The 21,764-nt window shown below is 43.6% G+C and overlaps 2 protein-coding genes across 3 annotated transcripts in view; both read left to right on the top strand.

The window, feature by feature from the left end:
- Window positions 1–9,551, top strand: part of PEX7 (peroxisomal biogenesis factor 7) — an 88,658-nt gene extending 79,107 nt beyond the window's left edge. For both annotated transcript variants that reach the window (XM_021087521.1, XM_021087529.1), the window contains exon 10: window positions 9,080–9,551. In XM_021087521.1, coding sequence (XP_020943180.1) covers window positions 9,080–9,148 — 69 coding nt within the window. In that variant the 3' untranslated portion in view covers window positions 9,149–9,551. The remainder of the gene's footprint in view (window positions 1–9,079) is intronic.
- Window positions 16,947–20,681, top strand: SLC35D3 (solute carrier family 35 member D3). Its single transcript, XM_013992537.2, has 2 exons — window positions 16,947–17,891; window positions 18,904–20,681. Exons 1-2 carry the CDS (start codon window positions 17,453–17,455, stop codon window positions 19,734–19,736), a joined length of 1,272 nt encoding a protein of 423 aa, XP_013847991.2. The 5' UTR covers window positions 16,947–17,452; the 3' UTR covers window positions 19,737–20,681.

The following is a 21,764-nucleotide window of genomic DNA, read 5'->3' as shown; positions in this document are numbered from 1 at the left end:
TGGTTGGTCGCTTTTTGTTTTTCTGAGCAGTAGGTCTCAACAGTAGGCTTAAAATACTCGGTAACCATGTGGTAAACAAATGTGCTGTCATCCAGGCTTTGTTGTTCCATTTGTAGAGCACAAGCAGGGTAGATTTAGCATTATTCTTAAGGTCCCCAATGTTTGTGGAATGGTGAACGAGCACTGGCTTCAACCTCAGGTCATCAGCTACATTATTCCCAACAAGAGAGTCATCGTGTCCTTTGAAGCTTTGAAGCCGGGTATTGACCCCTCCTCTCTTGCTATGAAAGTCCAAGATGGCATCTTCTTCCAGTAGAAACCTCTTTGGTAATCTACACTGAAAATTCACTGTTTAGTGTAGCCATCTTCATTTTCTTAGATCTTCTGGATAACTGGCTGCAGCTTCTACATCAGCACCCTCTGCTTAACCCTCTGCTTCAACTTTTATGTTAGGGAGATGGCTTCTTTCCTTAAACCTCATGAACCAACTTTTTCCACTGCAGCTTCCCTTGCCTCTCTCATTTCTTCCTTGCTGTGGATTAGCCTTTGGCTTAAGGGAATGTTGTGACTGGTTTGATCTTCTATCCAGACCACTAAAACTTTCTCCATATCAGCAGTATCACTTGTGTACTCATCGGAGTGGCATTCTTAATTTCCTTCAAGGACTCTTTTTTTGCTTTCGCAGCTTGGCTAACTGGCAAAAGAGGCCTTACCTTTTGGCCTCTCTTGGCATTTGATGTGCCTTTCTCACCAAGCTTAGTCATTTCTAGCTTTTGATTTCAAGTTAGAGACATGTGCCTTTTCCTTTCATTTAGACACTTAGAGGCCATTGTAGGGTTATTAATTGGCTTAATTTTAATATTGTCGTTTCTCAGGGAATGGGGGGCCTGAGGAAGGGAGCAAGATGAGGCAAACAGCTAATTGGTGGAGCAGTCAGAGCACTTACAACATTTACTGATGAGTAAGTTTGTTATCTCATGTGCACAGCCATGACACCTCCAAAATAATTTCAGTCAAAATGTCAAAAATCACTGATTAAGATCACCATAATAAGAATTCCCATTGTGGCACAACAGAAATGAATTCAACTAGGAACCATGATGTTGCAGGTTCAGTCCCTAGCCTCGCTGTGTGGGTTAAGGATCTGGCGTTGCCGTGAGCCGTGGTGTGGAGTGCAGGCACGGCTTAGATCCCATGTTGGTGTGGCTGTGGTATAGGCCAGCAGCTGTAGCTCCGATTAGACTCCTAGCCTGAGAACCTCCATATGTCTCGGGTGCAGCCCTAAAAAGCAAAAAAAAAAAAACAAAAAAAAAAACCGTAACAAATGTCATAACAACAAAAAACATCTGAACTATTGCAAAAATGTGACACAAACACGAAGTAAGCCAATGTCAGAAAAATGGTGCCCATAGACTTGCTCCATGTGGGGTTGCTACAAACCTTCAATTTATTTTATAAAAAATGCAGTATCTTCAAAGTGCAATAAAGCATATCTCAATGAAACAAGGTATACCTGTATTCACAGCACTCAGAAATCCCCTTTACCCCTCCAAGTCCCATAAAACCTGTTGGCTTTACCCATCTCTGACCTCTCACCTGATTAGGTGCTTGTTACCATGTATGAGGCTCCTTTTAAAATTTTTAGAGGAGGAAAGCCACTGCTCATAGATTCATTTATCTGTTCATTTATTCAGCAAGCATTTACTAAAGGTTTACTGTATACAAAACACAAGGAATACAGGTTTGATCAAGACACATAATCACTGGCTCTAAAAGTACTATTTAGGTTTAGTTGTACAGAAGTGTTTGCATCCATATGTGAACAATGTTGAAAAACAGAAAGCAGCTTACCTGGAGTGGTTTCTTTCTCTCCTATGATCCTTAGTTATCATAGAGCATAGATCCTAACTTACTGTGCAGGTGTTGTCATGTGCTCGGCTCTGATGCCAGAAACATTTTGCTCCATTTGTTCCCTTTAGACCAGATTTTTTTTTAAATTTGTGTTTACTTTATTTGGCCCTGTGGGTTTAATCTGTAAACCATTTTAGCCCATTTAGAACTCAACAGGATGCACATGTCAAATAAAATAAGTGAAACAAGAATATTGTCATTAACCATATTTTAAATGAGTAATAAAATTTTCTGCTATGTCTACGTAGAAATTCTGGTTTATGTAGAACAAGATCAGGAAACTGCATAAACTTTTAGTTTAGGAATGCTTCAAGTAGGGCTAGTGTTTTTCTTTAAACATGATAGTTCAGTCATGTTTCTTCTTTCTTAGTCCTCCCAGCTTACTGTCTTCTTACCACATATCAACCTACCAGATCTGAAACTTAGATACTAACTAAAAATGTGAAAGTAGGTGTTTTCCACTGTATTAGTGGAAAATTAATCTCTTCTCCTCAAGAAAGGAACTTTTTCTTTAGAAAAGTATTTGAATATTATTAAATTTCGAATTTCTTTTAAGTCAATAACAAAAATTGCCTGCACATAAAGTACTCCCAAAGAACTCCAGGCTAGTGTACAGGATGAAAGGCCAGTCAGCCCTCTGTACCCTCTCCATCAGTAGATTTAACCAACTGGGGATTGAATATTAGCAGGGGAGGGAGAACTTCCAGAATGTTCCAAAAAGCGAAACTTGATTTGCCATGCGCTAGCAACTTTTTCTGTAGCATTTACATTGTATTAGGTATTATGAGTAATTTAGAGATGATTTAAAAGGATTATGTAGGTTATATGAAAATGCTATGTCGTTTTAATACTATAGCATCCTTGTATGTCGGTGTTTGGAGGAGGTCCTGGAACCAATTCCCCACAATTACTGAAGGAGGACTGTGTATTCCAGGTTCTGTGTCACAATTTCTTAATTCTGGCTGCATATTAGAACCTTCCCTGGGTCATTATAATACTCAGCTGGAGAATGCTCTGGATAAACATTTGGAGGGCTAGAGGTTGAGAATCTGAAATGATTAATTTTCTCCCCCCTCCCTGCAAAGTGTATACACACACAAAATGCTGCATTTATGGACTTTCCAAAACCCATCTGTGGACCTTGATTTAAAGACCCCAGGATGCAGATCAGCCCTAGGTGATACTAGTGAAACAACTTGAGATACCCAGGACTTACCTTGAGAACCAGTGCTGTGAGGATGGGAACCAGTCACTCACCTGTGGCTTAACAAGCCCCCTGGGTGATTCTAATGCAGGCCAAAGCTTGAGAACCACTGCCCAATAGAATGCCTCCAGGAAACTACATGCTTTTGGCTTGAGGGTTGAGATGTTTATTTAAAAAAAACAAAAACAAAAAAACAGCCATATGAAGAATGACTTTGTATCTCTTGCAAGTCCACTCTTTTGGCATCAGATGATGTTTATAATGGAGGTATATTATATATTCTCTTATAGTCAAGTGCTAGGAAAAACTTCATCTCCTCTGATGAACTGGTAGTTTTACAATGATATTTGTAATATAGTATCTTATTGTTTGCCTTTTACACTTTTGTTGCCAGAAGATGTAGATAGAGTTTAATTTCATACCCGGTTTTAGCAATTATTCTTATCTTTTTTTTCTAGTATAATTATCTGCCCCCCCTCCCCATTTCATATTTTTTCTTTTAATGAAATGGCCTTTCTGTGGCCATCTTAAAGGATAATTTTCAAAATGACAATCATGGCTCTCATACAAACATAGCATGAACACATGTCAAAGATTTTACCATAGCTCAAAAGAACCAAAGAACAGATACATATAGGCAATTTCTGAATGTGGAAATGAATTTACTAATAGGTACAAAACTGGTTCAGTATCCACAGGGCAATAACATTTAATGATTAGAATCATTTCTTATGGGATAAGATGTGGCATCATTTGCATCGCCACAGGACAGCCTTCACTTGCAACTTTAATGGACGAGAATCATTTGATTACTATCAGTTTTCTATAACTTTAGAGTTGTAAATTAATCCAGTCCAAGACAGTGAAAGGCAGAGACCCCTACAGAGTCAGGTAACCCAGTGGGGCTGGCCCAAGGATAGTGCCAGCATTCCACTGAAAGAACACCCAGCAGTCTTTTTGCAGATTGCAATCCTTCATTGTTTTTCCTGACAGCAAGGCAATGGACAAAGAAGTGAGTCATATAGGAAACAGAGAAAGAGGATCTTCAGTAGATGAGAAAGGAGATATCCTGTTATCTTATTCTCTGTCCTGAGCCTGGCCTTGAAGAAGTCCTTATGGCCAGGGTGCATTTCTGGGGATGGAAGGGAAAGATGGCTTTGTCATGGAGAAACAGGATGGGAGCTGGGAAAGATTCTTTGCCATGTTGGAGAAGCTAAAGAATGAGTGGATCTCATCCTGGAAAGTAGATTATTTATTTTTAAGTTATTTACTTTACCTGTTTATTTTTTGTTCTTTTCATTAACCCTGATTTTTAGCAAAGTCTAAAAGATATCTTTCAGGCTGCCATCAGGTAGTATGGAACATTAAGAAAAAGCCCAGTGTTTACCCTCAGTCATAGAATTAAATGGGAAGTGGTGCTGTTGGGGCCTTGATAGTAATTAATGAGAACCTCCCTCAAACCCCAGGGGGCCAAATGGTCACTTTTCCTTATCAGGAAATCTCTACAGTACCTGCCTTGGAAAATCTGAAGCCTCTTTGTTAGCTTAGAAGCTTTTTTCCTTACCTTATTATATTTTTTTAATTGTAAGCTTTTTAAAACTTAAAGCACTAGATGGATTAATTGGTTAATGGAGAAATAGTGTTTGCATTAATTTGAATCAATCTGTTCATAAGTTGGTATCATTGCAACCTTAGGTTTTTCTCATGTTACCAATTAATTTAGCATTAGTGTTAAGAATATTTGCTGATTCAGTAGCCCTAACATTTGTTAGTTAAGTTCTGAGTAAGTTAAGAAGCTGGATTGAAGAGTGCTGAATAAGGATGCAGAGACATAATTTACGGGTACCTTATACCAGAAGCCTGCGTGTTATTATTCTGATTGTCTTCTCCATAATAGTTGACACTTAACATACAGAAAGGCCCAGCACTTGAAAAAAATTTGCATATATGAGATAGGTAAATTCATATAATGATCTTTGTGTCCCGTGACATAAAAACTTAAAACTGCAGGATTAGGCAGATAATGAGCGTCAGTTGACTTTTTGTGAGGCACTGTTTTCAGTGGACAGACTCAACAGATTTAGGTTCTGGTTCCGCTCTGCTGCTGTAGTATGAAGAAACAGTTAATCGCTGCAGACTTAATCTGTAAAATACATTCTTCGAGCTAACCTTTATTAAGTCATTGTTATGCTATAGCAAGACACTGTTCAGTTGAAGAGCTGAAGACACACCTGTCAATAAATAAGTATACTTGATTATTGTAGGTGCTGTGAATGGCTTCCTAGAGAAGGTAATGCTTAAACAGATTCTTTCAAAAAGGTATCGCCTCCAGGCAGAACAAGGCAAGGGGCAGAGGGAAGGGGAGGGAGAGTTATTCAGGGGAGGGGGTCAGTGAGAGGACAAGAGCACAGGGGCATGAACAAGATGCCTGGATTGAGTGTGTGAACCTGGTGCAATGAGAAATGAGGAAGGAGGTAGCAACCCAACTGAAGAGTTTGGTCTTTAATACTTAAAAAGTTTGACCAAAAAGTCTCTAAGGCCTTCTCTAGCTTGGATTCTGATCTAAGATGTTAGTGAATGATAAGGAGTTAATATGTTCTGACTAATCTGAGCAGTTCCTGTGTTCTGTAATGAAGCCAAGTAATTAGATTGACCAAGACTGTGAGTTGTTCCCTTATGTAACTTTAGGTCTTTGCACCCTAGTCTCTTGCTACTTCATCTTTCATGTTACTGTCTACATTTTTTTCATCACTTATTTTTTATTGTGGAAAATTTCAAATGTATACAAAGTAAACAATAGGATAATGTACTTTCATTACCCAGCTTCAACAATTATTAGCATTCTTGTTGTATTTTTTCCTGAACTCATGTCCCACTCCCTCATTCAATAATAATAATAATTATTATCATTATTCTTCCCATTTCTAGATTTCATTTACATAGATTGAAATGTACAAATCTTAGATATAGGTTTTGACAGATACACCTGTGTAATCTACATCCCATTGCAATACAAAATATTTGCATCTTCCTGCAAAATTCTCTTTTACCCCTTTCCAGACTCTCCCTAGCCCCAACCCCCCCAACTGAAAAGACAAAACCATTGCCCTAATTTTGTTTTTTCCTTAGATTAGTTTAGCCTGTATGCACTTTTGTGTTTCCAGCTTCCTTCACTCCACTTACTGTGAAATGCATCCATGTTGCTGTACCCTCAGTTTCTTCCACTGTATTGCTCAGCAACATTCCATCAGATGAATTTACTAATTCGTTATCCATTCTTTTGTTTGTCTTTTGGTTATTCCCAGTTTTGTGCTATTGTGAATGAAGCTGCTGTATACAACCTTGTATATGTTGCTTTGTAAAAGTGTTTTCATTTCTTTTGGAAAACTCTCTAGGAGTAGAATCACTTGGTTTATGTTTAACTTTGTAAGAAACGGCCAGTTTACTAGAGTGGTTGTCCCAGTAAGGTAGGAGAGTTACAGCTGCTCTGCATCCCTGCTAACATTTGATATTGCCTATCTTTAATTTTAGCCATTCTCATGAGTATGCGGTGGTATCTCATTGTGGTTTTTATTTGTATTCCTTGATGCCTAATGACAGTGAACATTTTTTTTCATGTGCTTATTGGTTCTTCATACATTTTTTTTATCTGTTTATAAAGTCTTTTGCCCATTTTTTATTTGGATTGTCCTTTTATTATTGAGTCATAGTAGTTCTTTATGTATTCTGAACACAGATTCTTTGCCAGATTTATGTTTTATGAATATTTGTTATTGAGTCGAAGTTATCTGATTTTTATGGTTGTAGCTTTCTGTGTCTTGTTTAAGAAACCTTTACTTAGAAGTTCTCATTGTGGCTCAGTGGAAATGAACCCGAGTAGTATCCATGAGGATGCGGGTTCAATCTCTGGCCTCCATGAGCTATGGTGTAGGTCGCAGATGTGGCTTGGATCCCACTTTGCTGTGGCTATGGTGTAATGTAGGTTGGCAGCTGCAGCTCTAATTGACCTCTAGCCTGAGAATTTCCAATGCTGCAGGTGCTGCCCTAAAAAGGAAAGAAAGAAAGGAGAAATCTGTACTTACCTTCAGATGGAGAATATATTCGCCTGTGTTTTAATTCTAAAACTTTATCCTTTGCTTTTATATTTAGGTCTATAGATGATCCATCTCAGATGAACTTTTTTATTGTGTGAAGTTGGGGTTGAGTTCATTTTTTTTCATATGGACATGCGGTTCTAGATTAATTTGTCGAAAAGAATTTTCTTTCCCTATTGGATTGTTTTGGTACAGTTCATTAACAAGGATTGTCCAAGTGTGAGGTCTGTTCCTGAGCTCTGTTCTATTCCTTTTATCTATTTGTATATCCTTATACCAATATTATATTTTCTTGGCTACTGTAGTTTTATGTCTTGAGTCAGATAATGTAAGTAGTACAACTTTGCTATTCTTTTTCAAGGTTCTTTTGGCTATTCTAGGTCTTCTGCATTTCCATATAAACTCAAAAAATCACCTTGTCCATTTTTACAAAAAGCCTGCTGGGATTATGAATTATTTATAAGTTATTTGGGAGGGAATTAACTTCTTAAAAATATTGAACCCATGAACATGGTATATTGTCCATTTATTTGAGCCTTCCCCAATTTCTCTCAGCAGTGTTTTAGTGTGGATGTTTTATGTATCTTTCCTTAAATGTGTTACTAAATATTTTGTTATTTGATGCTAGTGTAAATGAATTTTTAATTTTTTTTTTTTTTTTTTTTTTTGTCTTTTTGCCATTTCTTGGGCCACTCCAGCGGCATATGGGAGGTTCCCAGGCTAGGGGTCTAATAGGAAGCTGTAGCCACCCTCCCTATGCCACAGCCACAGCAATGCCAGATCCAAGCCTCGCCTGCAACCTACACCACAGCTCACAGCAATGCCGGATCGTTAACCCGCTGAGCAAGGGCAGGGATCAAACCCTCAACCTCATGGTTCCTAGTCGGATTCATTAACCACTGCGCCACGACAGGAACTCCCTTAAATATGTTTTAATTTTTTGGCTAGTATACAGAAATACAGTGGATTTTATACAATAGTCTTAAACCCCGAGACATTGCTATACTCACTCACCAAATTTTTGACATATAGTTCCTGAGCACCATGAACTGTCCTCCCTTCATGTCTTTATATGACTTTTTAGACTTGAATGTGCTGGTCTCCCGTGTCTGCCCCTAAAGAGGGCCAGTGTGAACGCCACAGCATTTGTGAAACCTTCTGACACCGCCCCCGGTGGACTCACGCAGTCCCTCCTGTGAGAGTCTATTAGAGCACTTTCCACTTTGGGTTTTGAGTGAGACTTTCTTTGAAGGCAAAGTCTGTACTCGATCTTCTTTCTCTATCCCCACAGTAGCTAGTATGGTGCCTTGATTCACAATTTAGGAACTTACCTTTTCAGCATTTATCTCTGGACCTATAGGGAATTATGTAGCTCTGGTGGCAAAGCCTTACAGGCCACTTCAGTCAGTTGGAAGCAACCTTGGAAGTGTGTCTTAAAAAGGGAAAATAGACCTTTTATCAAAAATGTACCCAGGGAGTTCCCGTTGTGGCTCCGTGGTTAACAAATCCGACTAGGAACCATGAGGTTGTGGGTTCCATCCCTGGCCTCTCTCAGTGGGTTAAGGATCCGGTGTTGCTGTGAGCTGTGCTGTAGGCTGCAGGCGAGGCTTGGATCTGGCATTGCTGTGGCTGTGGCATAGGGAGGGTGGCTACAGCTCCAATTCGACCCCCAAACTGGGAACCTCCATATGCCATGGAAGCGGCCCTAGAAAAGACCAAAAGCAAAAACAAAAAAAACTAAAATGTATCCATGTGTTCTTCCTGTTTAAAGATATGTTCATGGGTGCATGATCTAAATGACTTAGGCTTTGGCTGCCAATTTTGAATGTTTGTAGATTTTGTTTCTTCTTACTTCCTTTTTGTTTTCTAGGTGGCTGACTGTGCTTGGGATGAAACAATAAAGATATATGATCCTGTTTGTCTTACCATGCCTGCTTGAGATAAACTGCTCCATTCAGAAACAAAGGATATTGGCCAAAGAACTGCTTAACAGGAAATAAATTATTGATATCGTAGATTTTATGCTTTTATATACAATTGAGATTTCAAATCTTAAAATTTATTCTGGAATCAGTTTTGAGGCAGCTGATAAAGACTTTGGTCACTTCTTAAGCCTGGTACAGAAGCCATATTTCTTAAAATTCTAAGGAATAAATGATCTTATGGTATATCTTATATATATCTATTAAAATGTAACCTCTCTATTATAAAATGGATTAAAATATGAGAGATCTGTAGATTATATTGAAAGTGACATATTTCATTTTTAATTTGTCATTTTTGTTGTAAAATATAATCACTGCTGTTGGTAAAAATCACAATAAACTGGTATCTCTTCTTGATCATTTATGATTCTATGACACCCCCAGCAAGGTTGCTTTCTCTAGTATAGTATATACGAATATGAATACAGATGTGAACACAGTACTATATAATATAGATTTATCCGTGGTTCAGTAATAGGGCCCTATAATCACTGATTTATTCAGCAGTTATTTATTGAGCATCTACTACATGCTTGACATGCAGAATGAATGAGATTTTCTCAAGGACTGCTATCTGTCATGTTTTAAGAACATGGATGCTGAGAGTTAAGAACTTAAATGTTTTTTATATTTATTCAAATATTTTTAGATATTATACTCCTGATCCTATATTTCTCTCTTTCTGTGTATCTACTATCAAACTCCTTTAAAAAAACCAGTCGCTGGACAAAATGCCTTAGGTCCTACTAAGGTTTCAAGCAATTGCACTTGAAGGTAGGTAATGAAAGTGCTAATGCTGTAAACCCGCCTCATTACCTCCCTAACTCTTGAAAAATCTCTAGGTGCTGATGACCTGTAAAAAAAAAAAAAAGTTAAAAGGGAAAAATTAGTAAAATAGACAACTTTGCGTAACATTTATATTTTTATATAATATTAAAATATGTTATAAAGGGTAGAAATTGTCTTTAAGTTTGTAACAAGTTTTTGAGAATTTTTATTTTCATTTTTCTCTCACCATGCTCATGGCATGCATGGTTAAAGAAAAGTTCCCAGGCCAGGGATCAAACCCATGCCAGAGCAGTGACCCAAGCCACTGTAGTGACAATGCCGGATACTTAACCAGCAGCACCACAGAACTCCACATTTTTGAGAATGTATAATGACCAAAATATACTTGTAATAATCAGAAAAAAATAAAATATATGTAAATTGTGTAATTTACATATTTCCTGTTTACTTGTTATGGAAAGAAAATTTAAGATAGCTTACAAAATACAAAATCAAGACCACAACAAAGAACAAAAGGAGACATAAAATGGAGCCAAGGGTAGGCTTGAAAATCTATGCCTTCAAGACCTAGAAAGTTGCTACTGGCAGCATAAATGGGAAGTCTGGTCAAGTACACAATTCAGTGCCCAAGGATGAGAGCAAGGACATCATCCTACTCCCAGGCTTGGCCCTGGCACCATGCCTGGCACATAGAAAGTGTTCCATGAATGTTTGTCAAGTGAATGAATGGTCTCACAGCAAGTGTAAGTCTTTTTAGTTCTTAGACCAATCAGTGCTAATTGTTTTTAAGAGGCCACTATAAAGAGGACACCGCTTCACATGAATATCTTACAAAGAGCAAGGAGCTCAAACACATCCTTTAAGCTGTCACGATGATGAGACCGGTTCATAGAGCAGGTTCATGTTGCTTCCCTTTATAAGAACTATGAACTGTCACACCACGTGCAGTTCAATAAAAGCAGGTTCACAGCCAGTGCTCTCTGTATCAGTGGAATTTATCAGAGACCTTTTGGAATACCTAACCCAGATCATATTTACAATGAAATGAAATTATTTCTTTTCCTTTTAGAATGCAAAAGATTTTATTAAAATAATCTATCATGAATCATTTGAAACAAATACTTGTGATTTAAAAACCAGCATCTCTCTTGATTTATTTTCCCTTCTGTTTGGAGGATGTTAGAGATGTTTAGAACACTAACTTCATAATACTTAACTCAGGTTCTTGGAGTCTCTCAATCTGAAAGAAGATGGGTGACCATTTATTTGGTGGGTTCCCTGAACTAGGATTGGCAAACTGGAAGGAAAGGAGCTGGATTCTGTCCTGAAGGGGAATACTTAAGAATTTTGAATTCTTGGTAAATCACAACCCAAGCAGCCTCTGGACTTTAAGAGGACAACCAGTCATCGTCTAGGTTGGGAAAATCAGAATTTGTCTCCTGGATACTGAGTTCCTGGGTTTTATCCTGTCTGTGTCCCCAAGTTCCTCCTGTACCTGCCATGACAGCACAGCACTGAGGAGTGAAGGCAAGAAAGGGGAACTCAGGTCACTGAGCATCTTCTGTGATCGGGGTGCTACGTGAGCCGCTTTCTCTATCTTATCCTTCTTAATCTTTAAAATGTCCCTGCAAGGAAGCCCTTCCATTTTCCAGACAAGGAAATGAAGGCTCTCAGGAGTCCTAATAGCCAGGAAGTATGGGGCTAGAATTTGAAATCTAATACGACTGGATCCAAACCCATGGTCCTGCCAGGTGGCCTGCTTTTCCAGGAATAACAGAAATTGGCCCATTGAGAAAAAAAATGTGGGACTCTCTGATGACTAGATCCCTAATCATCCCTGAGAGAGCTGACAAAATTGTGTTTCCAAGTCTAAAGAGCTAAGAAGCTGACCCTGGGTCTGGAGGGACCCTTCCAAGTGTATCTCCCCCAGGGAGACCCAGGCTGAGAGTCCACTGTCCCTTCTGTCTTTGACACTTTTTTTTTTTTTTTTTTTCAAATGGCTGCACTCGTGGCACATGGATGTTACAGAGCCAGGGACTGAATCCCAGCCGCAGCTGCAAACTATACCGCCCCTGAAGGAACACAGGATCCTTTAACCCCCTGCGTCTGGTGGGGATCAAACCCGTGCACTCCCCCTCCTCCAGCAACCTGAGCCACTGCAGTCGGTTTCTTAACCCACTGCACCACAAAAGGAACTTCTGCCTTTCACACTTTTTAACTGTGTCTTAACTATAATTTGGCTCTTCCAGAAATGAACTCATTAATTTCTTACCTAACACACCTCTGCTTGAAAGAGATTATCCACTTACATGTTTCTGACTTCCATACTCACTACTCCCAAATCTTTGGCTTCCCCCACTTGGGTCTCCCACAGGCTTTGCACTAATTGTCTTCTAACCAGACTCCTCTTGCTCACTTAAACAGGCTCATCCTACACATGCTTTTCATCTGTTATCAATATCGTCCACCCAGGTGCTCAAGGTAAATGCCATCCTCGTTCCTTTCCTTATTTCCACCTATCCACTCTGACACATCGAATGGATCACTAAGTCCTAGCCCTTTTACCCCTAAATACTTCTCCATTCTGTCTCTTCCCCTCAATGCAACCACCCGGTGCCCTAGTTCAAGCCGTCATTAGCTTTTCTCTGGACCATCACAGCAGCTTCCTAAATGATGTGTCTGTTTCGAGTTCTGTGGCCCTGGAGCCATCCTCCTCTACACAGCTGCCGGAGGCTGATCTGAAATGCAATCTGATTACATCAATTTCAGTGTAAAACCTTTCTCTGCTTATAGGACTGCCTACAGGAAAAAGTTCCTGCTCACTGACCAGGCAGCTAGGTCCTCTGGGGCTAGCCCTTGCCTCTCTCTGCAGCGTTGCTTCTGTCCAGGTTGCCACGAACTTTGTATGGAGCAACAACAGCGTGCTCACAAACTTCCCCATGTAAATAATGCAGGTTTTCATTTCTATCTTAGCTCGAGCTAGTCCATGTGCCTGGATTGCCCTGCTCTTGGCTTGGCAAATTCTGACTCATCATTTGAAAGTCACATGAGATGACTAAAGAAAAAGTTTAACAACATACAAAAATTAAAAGAGCAAAACACACCATGAACAAAGCTAAAAGAAGTCATATTGGAAGGAAGTTAGTTGCAGCATATGCAACAAATGGTTTAATATCCAGAATTCATAAAGAGCTCTTACAAATCTCTATGACAACCAAACATAAACGCTGACAAAAATATCAATAGACAGTTCACAGAGTAGAAAAACAAACTTTTAACACACTTCAAAAAGATACACCTTAGCAGAGTTCCATTATGGCTCAGCAGTAATGAACATGACTAGTTTCCACAAGGCCTTGGGTTTGCCCCCTGGCCTTGATCCGTGGGTTAAGGATCTGGCGTGGCTGTGGCGTAGGCCTCTGACTCCACCTCCAATTCGACCCCTAGTCTGGGAACTTCCATATGCCATGGGTGCGGCCCTAAAAGGACAAAAAAAAAGATATTACTTAGTCAAACTGTCTCATTGATGGTAAAGAAAAGTAAATTAAAATAACAGCCTATTTTTTTTTGTTTTGCTTTTATTAGTTTGGCAAATATTTAAAATACTGATAATATGCAATATTGGTTAAAGTGAGAGTATGGTTATACACCATTTTGGACCGCCAGTTTGGCAATAAAGATTTTAAATTACTTGTTGACACAGCAGTTCCAATTCTAGGATTCCCTCCCTGCACCCACCCTCTCCTGCCAAATCCTTATAGAAGCACCTAAGAACAAAGGTCCAAGGGGATTCCTTACATCATTGTCTGGTAAAATACAGAAGCCTAGCTAGAGAAGGAAGTTTATACTACAGAACAGTCATTTAAAAGTATTAAGGTATAACTATGTGTGCTTACATGGAAAAATAGACTGCTATTGATACGTATATTATCTATTTTTGAGGACCAAATCACTGTAAAACTTAGCTTAAAACACCAAACACTTATTTGTCTTACAGTTTCTGGAGGTTTGGAATCCAGGAGTGTCTTAGCTGAGTTGGTCTATCTTAGAATTTCTCATGACATTGCAGTTAAGCTGTCACCTGGGTCTTTTTGTTTGTTTTTTAGGGCCACACCCACGGCATATGGAGGTTCCCAGGCTAGGGGTCGAATTGGAGCTATAGCCACTGGCCAACACCACAGCCACAGCAACACCAGATCCGAGCGGTGTCCACCACCTATACCACAGCTCATAGCAATGCCAGATTCTTGACCCAGTGAGCGAGGCCAGGGGTCGACCCTGCATCCTTATGGATGGTAGTCAATTTGTTAACTGCTGAGCCACGATGGGAACTCCAAACTCTTAACAGTAGTAGCCAAACTCTGTGGTGGGGCTGGGGGTGGAGAATATTGATGATAGCATATTCACTTATTATGTATAAAGTTTGATTTTCTTTTACATATTATAATGAGCATGTGCTGCTTTTACCATTAAAATAATGAAATAAGACCATATTTCCTTCTGCAGGAAGCCTTCTCTGATTCCCTCCTCAAGCTGATTTATTACCCTCCTCCACCACTCTCCTGTTTTGGCACAAGCCCCCACTGTTTCTTCAGTGTCATTGTGTTGCCTCACCTCCCCCTGTGTCTCCCTAAGGACTTAGGTGGGTGATCATTTTTGAATCCTCTGTGGCTAACAGACTGCCTGGTATAAAATACTTGCTCTGTATGTTTGCTGAGTGAATGAATTCAAGGATGTATTTAATCCCATCAAAGTTTATTGTGTAGTTCCGAAGATAATGGAGCTTGAGTATAGACCCTTGATACCAGTAGGTCAACTAGCTTTTTGACTTTCAAATCTACATGTTCAGTTAACCTAGCTAAACACAGTATTCTTATTTTTCCCATTTTTCTTTTAGGATATTATCTAGTACCTGGTGTGGGAGATGGTATTAATTTTTTAAATAATGAAAGACCTAATGGAAAAGAACTATATGCAGTAAAACGGAGAAAATGTACTATTTCATGCCAATGTAGGTTTCAAACATTAAGCTAAATATTCTTGCCTAAATGAGAAGAGTAAGATAGCTGAATCAGCCCCAAATCTTATACCTAATGTTAGTATCATAAATGGAAGCAATTATAATTGCTGGCAGAAAATGAATCATTCCAAAACTAGGTCTGTGCAGATAATTCTTTAAATTCATTTAATATGGCTTAAAGCAACCATCCTTAATTGGAACAGTCCTCAGAAGTAGAAGGGTTATTTACTGATGATGTCTTTTAAAAATTTTCAAAAATTTTATATCTGAGCGTACATGGAATGTATGCTTATACCACACATGCACACATAATTTCAACTGTTGCTTCAAATCTCAATGTTTCCTAAAGAACATCAACATTTGAAATACCAAGTCCCTGCAATAGCCAGTGATGGGTAACCACAGCTTATAGCTGCAAATCCCCCAAATTTCCAAGGAACTGCAAGCACAGGGTTTCAGTATGATGCTTTCCAGTGTTATTCCTGGAAAGTTGGCACAGTGGGCCGTTCTACAAACACTTTCTTGAGTGCCCACCGGTTGGAGGCAGGGAGGTGGTTCTACTAGGCCCTGGGTATACCTGCTGGAGGACTGGTTAAGACCAAGCTCTTTCTCACCGAAGTGAGCTCCCAATACATACAAAGCTGGCCGGATGGAGGATGGCAGTGATGCTACCAATCCCTGATGCGAACTATTATTTTCCCGCTGTGGCAATAATAATTGCAGCATCAACATATGGGCTGGAAGCGTTGTGTTCAGCACAGAGGTGTAAATATGGAGGAGAAAACAACAGAATTGTTGAAGAAATGGGCCGATTAGGGCCACGGGGTGGGATCCCGGTGCGGGTGGGCGGATAGCAGAAGTGAAGTAAAGGAGAGGCAGGCCGCAGCGATTTTGAGCTCTCTTCTCGCTCCCAAACCCTGGTCAAGTCCATAATTTTTAAGTATCGCGAAAACGAAACTGTAACTGACTCTTAGCGGTGACCTCGGATGAGCGAACCCCTCTGTTTGCTGCTGAGTTTACTCCGAACGTTATTTCCAGGGAACGACATCCAGATCAATGGGACACAGAGGTCTGGCGTGTGCAGAAAATAAGAATTTCATTCTTTTAGCCAAATGAGAAGTAAACAGTTCAGATGTCCTGTTGGGGGCAGACGTGCCCTGGGCTGGGGAGGCAGGAGGTAGAGGTTGTCCCGCTCCCCACAGCTGCCCACAACAGTTCCGCGAGGATCCAGAGAAAGCTACACCCAGTCCCGGCTCTGCGTCCCGGGTTCCTGCCCCCGGGGCCACGCCCTCCCTCCCCCCTTCCTCTCCTCCCCTCTCCCAGCCCCTAGAGCCCCCAGCTGCTCCCGGCTCTGCCCTGGAGACCATGGTCGGGGCGATCTTCCGGAGCTGGTAGAGACTACTTGCTCGGGAGACTTAGTTTCTGCTGTTTCGCTTATTTCACATCTTCGTCTCACTTGGAATAGGAGTCCCTGCCCCTGCCCCAGCCTCAACAACCCCACGAGGCCCCGCGACCCCCGGAACTTCTCCCCGCCTCCAGCCGCGAGCGCAATCTCAAGTGCCTCCCCTAGAGGCGCGCGGACCGGGGGGAGAGTGGTCGGGACTGGAAGAGGCCAGGGCGGCGTCCTGGGACCCTGGGTTCCTTCAGTATTGGGGCGTTGGCACCTGAGCATCCGGGAGACTGGCATCCCGCTGGCACCGATGTTTTTCCCTTCCCTGGCCGGCCGCTGGACAAGGTCCCGCGGCTACGCCGGGAGGAACCTTGGGTGGAAAAGCCACTGCAGCTCGTGGGGAAGGGGGCTGAGGCTAATAAACTGTTGCCGCTAATAAACCGTGCTCGACCCTGGAAAGCTGTTGTTACTAAAATCTTCGGCTGCGTCGGGGATTCCACCCACGCACCCCACCCCCGCCCCAACCCGCGCCCTTTAGCTCCGAGCTGGGAAGGAGAGACAAGCGGGAGCGGCTAGCATTGCGAGAGAAGAGGGGACCGCGCCCCCGAGAGCCCGAGTGGATGCTGGGTGCCCGAGGGGCGCGGGTCCGGTCCCGCTTGTGGCAGCTGCCTGGGCTTCCAGCTGCAGAGCGTCTTCCCTGACGGTGAAACCGCGCGGGACACAACCCATCGCAGCTCGTCACCTACTTACAAATCGCTGTCGCTAGGATTCCCGCCACTCCTCTCAGACCAGCCCCCCACCCCTGACACTTTTCGGAGTCCCCCGCCCCCGTCACTGCCTCCCCGAAGCTGTTGGGGCAGTCGGACTCGGAGCCGCCGAGCCGCGAGGACGCTTGGCTGGAGCTGCCCCTCTGCAGCTGAGCCGGCGCCCCCTGCCCTTCGCGGTGGCGTTGGTCGGGCACCCCCGCCACCCTCGCTCCGTTCCTCCCGGCTCTCTTCCCCCCTCTCCTCTTGCAGGTCCCGGAGCTCCGCCACCGCCGGGTGCGGTGGGGCAGGCGCGATGCAGCAGCTATGCCGGGGCCGCGTGCTGGGCATCACTGTGGCCATCGCGCACGGAGTCTTCTCGGGCTCCCTCAACATCCTGCTCAAGTTCCTCATCAGCCGCTACCAGTTCTCCTTCCTGACCCTGGTGCAGTGCCTGACCAGCTCCACCGCGGCGCTGAGCCTGGAGCTGCTGCGGCGCCTCGGGTTCATCGCGGTGCCCCCCTTTGGCCTGAGCCTGGCGCGCTCCTTCGCGGGGGTCACGGTGCTCTCCACGCTGCAGTCCAGCCTCACGCTCTGGTCCCTGCGCGGCCTCAGCCTGCCTATGTACGTGGTCTTCAAGCGCTGCCTGCCCCTGGTCACCATGCTCATCGGCGTCCTGGTGCTCAAGAACGGCGTGCCCTCGCCGGGGGTGCTCGCGGCGGTGCTCATCACCACCTGCGGCGCGGCTCTGGCAGGTGAGCGGGACCCACGCCGACCCCCGGCCCACCCTACCCCACCAGGCGGAGACCGCGGAGATCACTTAGTGCAACGCCCTCACTTCCAGATGGGGAGACTGAGGTAGAGAGAGGCAGAGAGCTTTGAATGTGGTCTCTCCGCTAGAAAACGGGACTTAGGAGACCAGCAGAACCTTCCCTGGAGCTCCGGCCTCCTCCTTCAGAGCCCCCCACCCCCACCCCAGCTAGTCCCCGCTTCCGACCCCCCGCCCCTGCCTCAACGCGTATCGCCCTTCCCTCCTCGCCCTCCCCCTTCCGTCCTTCCCCTCATTATTCCCTTTATCCTCCAGGAGGGGTGGGAGAGCTGCCTGAGCCTGGAGCTAGAGTCCCCAGACCGAGACGGAAGCAGGGGGCCGTGAACTTCCCCGGGTCACGCGGGGCCCGAGTGGGGAGGGGCGGTGGAAGCCAAGCTTGGGCCCCGGGGCTAGCTTGTGGTCTCCGGCTCCGCGCGAGACAGAGGGGACCGTGTTGAGACCAGTGCGGATCGGGCTTGGAGGGAGAAGTGAGCGAGATGGGAGCAGGTGAAGCAAGAAACCTTCAATTGCGGGTCGAACGCGAGGCGTTCTTTGCCCGGCACCCAGCCCGCCTAGGGTTAGAAGCCACTAGCTGGAGCCCCCTCTCTCCCCTGGAGCCCCACGTAAGAGGCAGCATACCACGTGCCTGGGTGACATCCGTGCCCGCTCGGGGAAGCCACAGTGCCTACCCCAGGGCATCTGCGCTGTTCGGGGTTTCTGCCTTGGTCAGGGGTAGAAAGGAGACCAGTTGCCCCGGAGATAGGGAAGGGAAGGCGCCTTGAACTGGGCATTGACTGAACTTGACTCTTCCATTTGAGACGCATGGGTAGAGCCGGGGCGCGAACCCCGTCTACTTTCCAACCCGATGCGTTGCCCCAGTGGATACCCACCCTCGCCAACCCGGTGTCTTCTCTTTTTGCTTCCTGCCCCGGTTCCTCTGTCCTCTTGGTGCACTCCAGGAGCTGGTGACCTGACCGGCGACCCCATCGGGTATGTAACCGGCGTGCTGGCGGTGCTGGTGCACGCCGCCTACTTGGTGCTCATCCAGAAAGCAAGCGCTGACACCGAGCACGGGCCGCTCACCGCTCAGTACGTCATCGCCGTCTCGGCCACCCCGCTGCTGGTCATCTGTTCCTTCGCCAGCACCGACTCTATCCACGCCTGGACCTTCCCCGGATGGAAGGACCCGGCCATGGTGTGCATCTTCGTGGCCTGTATCCTGATCGGCTGCGCCATGAACTTCACCACGCTGCACTGCACCTACATCAACTCGGCGGTGACCACCAGCTTCGTGGGGGTGGTGAAGAGCATCGCCACCATCACGGTGGGTATGGTGGCCTTCAGCGATGTGGAGCCCACCTCTCTATTCATTGCCGGCGTCGTGGTGAACACGCTGGGCTCCATCATTTACTGCGTGGCCAAATATTTGGAAACCAGAAAGCAAAGCAACTACGAGGACCTGGAGACGCAGCCCGGGGGAGAGGAGGCGCAGCCAAGTGGAGACCAGCTGCCTTTTGTCATGGAGGAGCTGCCCGCCGCCGAGGGCGGAAGTGGCGGGTCAGGAGGTGGGAAGGCAGCGGGTGGCTCCACTCAGCAGGGTGGGCAAGAGGCGAGGGGTAGCCCGAGAGGAGCCCCACTGGCGGCCAGGAGCTCGCAGGTCTCAGACAGCCCTGAAGAAATGAGCAGGAGGTCATTAAAAGATGCTTACCTGGAAGTGTGGCGGTTAGTTAGGGGAACCAAGTATATGAAGAAGGATTATTTGATAGAAAACGAGGAGTTACCCAGTCCTTGAAAAGGAAATGCATGTATGTATATATGTACACACACTTATTTTATATGTTAGAGAGGACATATTTTAATGAGGAGCCGCCGAATTTTATGCTTTGAGGAGTGGAGGAAGGGAAGCAAAGAAGGAAGCTGAGCCACCTGACAGTAGCAAAATTAGCACCCGCCGTGAATTATTTAGTGTGAGTTTACCTGAGGCATCACGTAGACAAATGGAGGTGAAGGTGCATAACAAAGCAGGGCTGGCTTTCAGCTGCAGACTCCTGGCACATTCTTGTCATTATAACCACAGCCAAGTATCTGCGTGTACCAAGAGTCCCTCAACCCCCTCCTCCAAAGATGGAGTGTAGAAATGTTAACAGGGCTGAATAAACTCAAAGATTACACACAGGGGCACCTTTCTGATGATAGAGCTACAGTTTTTATGGCTGGAAAGAGTATATTCTTGAAATGACATATTTAAATACACCGAATGGATGTTTACTGTTTATAGTCATCTGAAACATCATGTTTACTCTGATTTTCCTCACTTTAAAAAATATAAGTGCTCTATCATTCTATTCTATATTGGTAGAAAATGTTCAAGCTATTTTGAAAACACGAGTTCTTAGCTTTAATCATAAAGTTTAAAGTTGGCTTTTAGTAATTATAAAAAGTATTTGAAAGGTTGTTTTGGTTCATTGCTTTATAATATTTGTTACTGAATGCCATCATCTTTTAAAAAACAGTTTTACTGTGTCCAGCGTTCTTTCAAGGAAATGCAATGGCTGACATATAGATCCGTGTTAATTGAAGCCCAAACAGAAATGAGACCATTCTGTCAAGCTAGGCCTTGCAAGTCACCCTGTATATCCCAGACTGTGTTACAAAAAGAGCACCTGCTATATTCACTTTATGATATTTTTCTATCTTAAATTTGTCTAAATAAAATGAGTCTATCTGCTAAAAGGTATATTGCTATAACATTTGTGTGCTGTTGTTGCTGTGTGGCTTGTGTTTGCCTTTAATGTGTGGTGTCTAGTGTCTGGGTTGCAAGGGCCACCCCCTCAGGAACTTCCTAAATTAGTGTGGCAGTTTGGTTTCAAACAACAACATCAAAAACACTCTCATTTTCCAATCGTGGAAACAGTTATAAAGTAAAATAAAGCCCTGCCTCACGCTGCAGTATGAAAGGCATCCGTGGCTGACTTCAGTTAACGTGGCGTTGAGACATCACCCTAGTGAGCCAGGAGGGGAAAATCTTCACCTTTCCGGAGAGGTGCTTGGGGGGTAGAGACGCTCATTATTTGCCAGCGTATTCCTGAGACTTTCAGGAGGTGGCATCCTATATTTTTCTTTCTTTTCCCAAAATCAGAACGAAGCAAAAGGCAGAGGCATCAGTGCGTCTCCATAAGCTGGCAAGTATCATTGTGATGGTTTGTGATTGGCTCTGGTTTACTGGTTTTCACAGGCAATTGATCATTTCCATAGGTAACTCTACAAGCCATTTAAGAGGTAGAAGCTCTCCTATGGCTGCAGTTAGAAATGGTTGGTTAGATTTATAATGACTTTGTTCAAAATCAGCATTTACTTTATTTTATTCCTTTTATTTTTGTCTTTTTAGGGCTGTACCCACGGCATGTGGAGGTTCCCAGGCTAGCGGTCTAATCGGAGCTGTAGCCGCTGGCCTAAGCCAGAGCCACAGCAACAGTAGATCTGAGCCGCATCTGTGACCTACACCACAGCTCACAGCAACTCTGGATCCTTAACTCATGGAGTTAAGGGATCGAACTAGGGATTGAACCTGCAACCTCATGGTTCCTAGTCAGATTCATTTCCACTGCGCCAATATGGGAACTCCTAAAATCAGCATTAATTTTAATGCCAACATTCCAGAAGGCAATATCCTGCTGCAACTCTGTGAAGCTGAGAATTAGTAAAAAGCAGCAAAGTTGAACAAAGTGTATATGTGTGTATATATATATGTATACTTTTATATGTATATATAAAATTCCACTGTCAGACAAATAGATAGAATGATTGTTTTTTACTGGAA

The sequence above is a fragment of the Sus scrofa genome, chromosome 1 (genome assembly GCF_000003025.6).
Source record: "Sus scrofa isolate TJ Tabasco breed Duroc chromosome 1, Sscrofa11.1, whole genome shotgun sequence".
Taxonomy (NCBI): Eukaryota; Metazoa; Chordata; class Mammalia; order Artiodactyla; family Suidae; genus Sus; species Sus scrofa.
Note: the sequence above shows the minus strand (reverse complement) of the source record. Positions and strands in the feature narration are given on the sequence as shown.

Coding starts and splice junctions, on each gene's coding strand:
- SLC35D3 (XM_013992537.2), top strand. CDS start 17,453: ATGCAGCAGCTATGCCGGGGCCGCGTGCTGGGCATCACTGTGGCCATC. Junction 17,892..18,903: donor CTGCGGCGCGGCTCTGGCAG/GTGAGCGGGACC, acceptor GGTGCACTCCAG/GAGCTGGTGACCTGACCGGC.